Source organism: Triticum dicoccoides, chromosome 2A (genome assembly GCF_002162155.2).
Source record: "Triticum dicoccoides isolate Atlit2015 ecotype Zavitan chromosome 2A, WEW_v2.0, whole genome shotgun sequence".
NCBI classification, from domain to species: domain Eukaryota; kingdom Viridiplantae; phylum Streptophyta; class Magnoliopsida; order Poales; family Poaceae; genus Triticum; species Triticum dicoccoides.
Window position 1 is genome coordinate 27,718,802 of NC_041382.1, and position 6,528 is coordinate 27,725,329.

The 6,528-nt window shown below is 43.4% G+C and overlaps 1 protein-coding gene across 1 annotated transcript; it reads right to left on the bottom strand.

The window, feature by feature from the left end:
- Positions 1 to 2,217: 2,217 nt before the first annotated feature.
- LOC119352940 (NAC domain-containing protein 35-like) lies at positions 2,218 to 6,296 on the bottom strand. Its single transcript, XM_037619529.1, has 6 exons — positions 6,171 to 6,296; positions 4,946 to 5,124; positions 4,319 to 4,566; positions 4,066 to 4,227; positions 3,370 to 3,694; positions 2,218 to 2,912 (listed from the first exon to the last, which is right to left on the bottom strand). Exons 2-6 carry the CDS (start codon positions 5,115 to 5,117, stop codon positions 2,641 to 2,643), a joined length of 1,179 nt encoding a protein of 392 aa, XP_037475426.1. The 5' UTR covers positions 5,118 to 5,124; positions 6,171 to 6,296; the 3' UTR covers positions 2,218 to 2,640.
- Positions 6,297 to 6,528: the final 232 nt, after the last annotated feature.

Here is a 6,528-nt window from a genome sequence, read left to right on the forward strand (position 1 = left end):
ATTTACCATCAAGAACAAAAGAGTCTACACGACAGTGTCCCACCTGGTGGCGACCCAAGAGCTATACAGTAGCCATTTGTAGGAATTAGGAAGCCCTGATTGCAACCTCACAACTGCTCTACCTGTTTCCTGGTGAGTGGGGTCGGTGGGGCCTGAATTAAGGAGAGAAAAAAGTACATACAGTCTTCTATATGTTTTTATTTATTTGTTATGTAGAACTGACATGCAAAATTTAGCCCTGTGATGAACGATTCTCTTTTACGTTCAAGTATCTCACTCACTGGTAAAATAGAGGGACTATTAACAAATACACAAATACACACCAGAATGACTAATAGGTGGCTCAATTCTACCAACCATACTAGACGAGATGCATAAGGTGGCAGTAAAGCACTGACATCACAAATTTACCAAGTTGTTAAGTCCATAGAGTATAACTGGTTCAAGACCCAGTAATCATTATATTCCTGATGAAACTGAGGCCCTGTTTGATAGCAAAGTATTTTCTAAGTATTTTGAGAATACTACAGTTTTTGAGATTACCATGATTTTATTTACAATAAGCTGTTTGGTTGTCCCTAACAACTGTGCTTTTAATATTGTAGTATTGGGCAAACTGTAGTTTTTTCTCTGCATAAAAACAAGAACCCCAAACCTCTTTTTTAAAAACAGAGCTGCTGAGTGCTTAAACACAACGGCTAAACAACAAAATTTACAGCGTTATGCGGCAACAACCAAACAGGTTTTATGTATTGTGAATACTGCAAAATACTCTGTTTTGATAAAACTATGGTATCTCACACCTACAAGCAAAATTACTGTAGTTTTCGATACTTTGGTTTATATAATACTTTGCTATCAAACACAGCCTGAGTTGTGCTTTTGGGTTGCAGATTCCGATTCATGCTTTTGGGTTGCAAGTACCTCAGCTTTTAAGTTTCGTGATCCTTCAAACCTCTTGTATATCTAGGACATACATGAATTTGTTTGCAGGTTTACACAGTAGATATTTCCATTTCTGGTACTATAGTCTGTTTGCACCATATCTAATGATCCATGTGCAAGCCAAGACGGCATGTCAGCACTGCACATGGTTACAAATTGGTATGGATGGTTGTTGAACTGTGTTGAATCATATGCATCGATCCTCTTATTTAAGAGCACAACACTGGAACAAAAACATTGCCCTCTCTTCTTTAGAATCTAAAGAACATCAAGATGGACACACCTCTTTTCTTATTTAGGAGCAAGATGTTACATGCTCTAGGACATTTAGGAAGTAGCCTGCAAGGTGTTCCTCTAGCAACGCAACTGAACACATGGCATGTCGATATGTTAGGATTAGGAAGTGTCGGGACTCGGTTTCATGCTGAATTGGATAATCAACCACCATTTTTGTTTGGTCTTTCATTACATCAAGCTTCAAGGTCCAAGGATGAACATATCTATGGGTAAGTCAAGATCTTATTCCCAAGACGTTGACAAACCACAAGATGGCTATGTCTCTCCACCAGTAGGCTAGGCATAGCAGGACAGCCGGGTGCACATAGCTCCTGCTTGCCCAGGGTTTGGGGAAGTGTCCAACCACTTTGGGTCTGTAGTACGCAATGTTTCCCTGCATTTCTGCAAGAGGTTGTTTTCAGAATTCAAACCCGTGACGTAAACCACAAGGCAACAGCATTACCGCTGCGCCAAGCTTCCCCTTCAGTATTGTCCAAATGCCAAAAAAAAAAACATAGGTTCAAGGCCAGAATTCAGGCAAATTAAACCACGGGGTTTTCAAATAAAACTAATATTTGCATGATTGTAAGATTGAGCATGTTGCTAGGTTCAATGCCGACCTGCCTATGGAGCCCACCTTTGCACGGTTGTAATGACAGGTCTATTTCTGAATTAATACACAACACCTTTTAGTCTTTTTGGAGGTGACTATGTGGCACCACTAGGACCTGCAGGAAACAAAACAGAGATTTTCTTTACCGTGCCAGCATCATCGGCATGGCACGGCCCACCACCAGCGCATCTAGGGCCAGCACGACAGCATCCCATCCCAGGAGTAAAGCAGTCACATCGCAAATTTACCAGGTTGCTGGCTCCATAGAGCTAACAAATTCAGGACGCAATGATTCCTGCTGAAACCGACTAATTACCGACCTTCAGTTCTCATTCTGACATGTCGACTAATTACCTTTCACCAGAACAGAAGATTGCAAAGTATTTATCAGTTAGTATCACTTGCTAAAAGGTGAAATTACATTGCACAGAATTTTACAATAGAATTCACAAATGAGGGGCTGGTGAGAGTTGGAAACCACAACTGAACTCATTGTACTGAACAAAGATAAGAATCGATAACAGAACTGGCATATTATCGATCAAACGATATAAGAGCCTCAACTCGGTTCAACAGAATCATCAGTGTCAGGACATAGTGCCTCACACTATATGAAGTGCTTTCTCATGCTGCTTCGGAACGTGCCCTCGTTCTGCCAGAAGATCTATCAACAGTTTGTTCAGGTGACAGGGTCAAGGTCCGAATACCATGGCATGGTATATCCTATGTTACACAGCTCAAGAGGAAAACTTGACTTGCCTATGTCCCATCCTGTACAAAATCGATGAAATGCTATATGCAGGGGACTAGAATGATCCCAAGCAGCAGTACTTCTTTCCTATCTTTCCAAGTTTACCGATAGATCGACTTCTCTGGGGAGACGTGGTGCTTCCATGCGAGCTGCTAGAACTATTTGAATGGCTTTGTTCTACATGGCTGTTTTGAGAACAGGAAGACGCAGGAGGATGGTGATCCAGACACTGATCGCTCGAATGTTGATCTCTTTCAGAATCTGACGCTGCCTTTTCCAGTGATGTTCCAGCCACCATGGCACCATTATCATGGTTGTGAACCAACCCTGTAAGAACAGATGCATTAACTTCACATATCAGCATCCACGCAAAAAAAAAATCACTTATCAGCAAACTATTGTACAGACAGGGAAAAGAAAAAACAGAGGGTCTTATCTATAGTACTGTAACTGTCTAGACTAGAGTTAACGAACATCCAGTTACATATTACTGTTATAATCTCAATAACTAATAGCATTGACAAATCAACCCAAGCCCTCCCAGGAGAAAAATGCCACACAGTGGGACTAACTGTAATTGCCAAACTGGCTTTGTTGAAAGTTCCATCGACTCATTCATCATGTGGGTCCATTACAGTGGGACTTCATAGTTGCAAAATTGAACTGTTCTAGGTTTCCAAATGATCCTTCGTGTGGCTACACTCACAAAGTTTTGGGAACATACTACACGAGGATCTAAAGCAACCTCTTAAATTCAAAACAAGTGAGACAAATGTCATCTTACCTTGTTCTGGTGGACTGATAACCACGCAATCAGATTTAGTAGGTCCGGCTATGTTATGGTTGCAGTCCTGATGTATTTCTCTAGTTGTGTTTTGGTCATTCAAGAGCTCTCTCAGTAATGCATCAGAGTCAAAGTACTCTTCAGACCGTCTACTTGAAAATTCAGAAGTCGATGCAGAGCCATCTGAGCTTAATAGATCTTTCATTTCTATGTAGTCCTCGTTAGCAAGAGCATTCACAAAATCTACGCCATCTGCAGCATTATAATCTTCATAAATGTCCTTCCCTTCTCTGGAAGAGCTATTTTGCTGGCTGGAAGATACAATCTGGCATATGTAAATTGAAGGATTCATCAAGATTACAGGTCAGACTAACATGAATGACATACCATCGGGTTTATATTGCCTCAAACTAGTAACAAGTGAATGACACGAAGTTGAATACCCTGATAAGCTACATTTTTACGTATGGTTTTTGAATGAATCCAAGAATCTGCAAGACTGATTCTTCAAATAAACAGGTGATTTACAATAAGAGGATCCTGGGGAACTATTTACCAATTTATAATGACAAACCAGCAAAGAGTTTAGACAATCCAGACAACATAATTTACCCTAGCATAAGAACAAACAGAGAGCAGGTGGTACTGCAAATGCTAAACATTGATACATTGTATAACAAAGAAATTATGATATACCTTTGAGTTTACTGCAACATTCTGCTCTTCCATGTCAGCAAGATATTGAAGATAAGATTCCAAGTGATCATTAGGAGCATTAGTACTCAGAGATAGCAGTTCATCTTCAGTATCTAACTTTTTGCTCCCCTGCATCAATATTGTACACAAAGACTTGTACTCCTGTCAGGAAGATCAAAGGCATCAGTCATCAACCCTGGTTGATAGCTAGGCACATCTGTGTAACTTTTGTTCAGGGAGAAAAATGGGCTACCTGTGGTACATTAGCTTCATCATTCTGTTCTACCTGATATTCATGCATCAACCACTGAGTTCTCTTACCAGATGGTGCTTCGCCTTCATAAAACTCCAGACTAAATTTCACACCAGCAGTAGATTTACTTGTTGGTATTCTGAGAACATCTATGCACTTCCAGTATCCACCTTTTGCCTTTCTAATATCTGACTCGCCATTCCCATAGGGCTGCTGATCATCTGACTGGTTCAGGTACCATATGTTCCCTGTAAGATGAGTTATCTTTGTCATGTATCTAGTAGCAAATCAATTAGAATTAGCACAGATTATAAGGCAAACACATGGATTTCAGAAAGGGGAAATAATACCTAGTCCCACGCAACCACAGAATTCACCAAATCAAATATGCAAACCACATGCTAACAAGTTTGGACAACGTAGTAAGTTGCTGCTTTATGCTAGAGAGTTATCAGCTATGTGCAGTTTATCCAAAAGTATCTAAAACAACTGGATTAAGTATAATATAATCATTCTCGCAGAAGAAAGTACAACATAGTGAATAACAGCACGAATTCGGACTGCAGGAGTATTTACAGCACCATTTACGTATCATAATTATTATCTTGTGCATCACTAGGTACTAACCAGGAGAGGAGTCCTGTGGATGAATGAGAGAAAGGTCCATGCCCACAAGTACGTTCTCTGGCAGGGAGTCGTCGGCCTTCCTCTCTGCCAAGAATCGCACAAGTTCTTCATCGCTCCAAGAATCACTGATACTGTAGTCCATTTCTGTTGGTGTACCAAGTGGAGGACACATGATTGTCCTGGAAAAGATGTCCAGTTTCAGCAAGGAGCTATAAAAAGAAACGCATGTAGTATCTAGCAAACAGGCAATGCTGCAACACTATGCCATGTCTAAAGTTGCCTAAAATGCTACTGCTGTAGGAATTTAATTCGCTCACATTTCCTTCAGATTAAATGATTGCAAAAGTGTGAACAATACAGCGCTTCCAGTCAGTGAGCAAATTGAACATTATCAGTTAAAACAAACACAAACTCACAAAGTCCAGCACCATCATAACAAAGGTTTCATTTCTCAGGGCTCAGAGAAATAGAATTCAACTTGGTAGCAGAAAGATTCATCAGACAGTGGATCCTGACATGAAAAGTGACAGAGCAATCTACACCCGTACTGCAACCTGTTGCTAGAATAAACCTACAGCATTCATGGGAGCCAGTGTTGGTTGGGGTAAAATCAGAGGGACAGAGAGACTAGAACAGAGCACGCACAGGCATGCACTTTATTTTCTTTACGACAGTACATTTACGCGGACAAGAAACAAACACAGTTATGATCCTTCGGCAAAGACCAACGAAATCAGACATACAGAGAACAAACAGCAGGTTCAAGAACGCCCAAGAAATATCCGAGCGAGCCATTCAGATGAACCCAGGCAAAAATCGACGACACCTCGAACAGAAGCAGAGCAAAATGGCCCTGTTCCCCGCATGACGCCAGGCGAAAATCCCCTCTAAACAACCGTACTGTTCAAGTCAAACCCTACCAGATTCACGACAGCTAGAACACGAGCGAATCGAGTGGCGGTTCTCCGGATGAACACCCAAACCCACGCGGGGAGTCAAGAATCGCCCCCGAACGCCCCGCTCCCTGAACGGCGCCGAATCAAGAACACGACCCCCGCCCCCCGCCCCGCGCGCGCGCGCGAAACTCGCCGTCGAGGCCGCCTGCCCCGATTACGAATCCCGCCCCAGAACCCCGAACGGGATCGGCTAAACCTCACGAGAATGGACGGATCCGGCCAGAGCTGGAGGGGGGAGGAGAGGGGTGCCGGCGGGAGGATTCGCTCACCCGGAATCGACGCGGGTGGGGCGGCCTGCGGCAGAACGGCGACGGTGGCGGCGGTGGCGGTGGCCGCCGTCTGCCGGAGTGGTGGGGGGCGAAGCGGGCGAGACGGACGCGTGCCAGTGTACCAGCGGTCAGGTAGGCGTGGGCGAAAGCGTCGCTTATATCCCCGTGGGCAAGACTCCCTCGTTGACTGGAGCCATTTGTCTGTCTGCCATGTGGGCCGGTGCGGCACCTGGACGAGGGGACACGTGTCTCCCTCTTGCGCGCACCAACCGATGGGTGGGACAGGGTATGGGTGGGGCCCGCACGTCATTGGACAAGCATTTCACGTGTGTGCAAAGTTTTACGATGGAATGACAGA

Bases quoted from the DNA above. Each gene is read 5' to 3' on its own strand.
- LOC119352940 (XM_037619529.1), bottom strand. From the start codon at position 5,117: ATGTGTCCTCCACTTGGTACACCAACAGAAATGGACTACAGTATCAGT. The intron at 4,567-4,945 runs GTTAGTACCTAG...CTCATCTTACAG, and splicing joins TCCACAGGACTCCTCTCCTG to GGAACATATGGTACCTGAAC. The intron at 2,913-3,369 runs GTAAGATGACAT...CTGTTCTTACAG, and splicing joins TATCAGTCCACCAGAACAAG to GGTTGGTTCACAACCATGAT.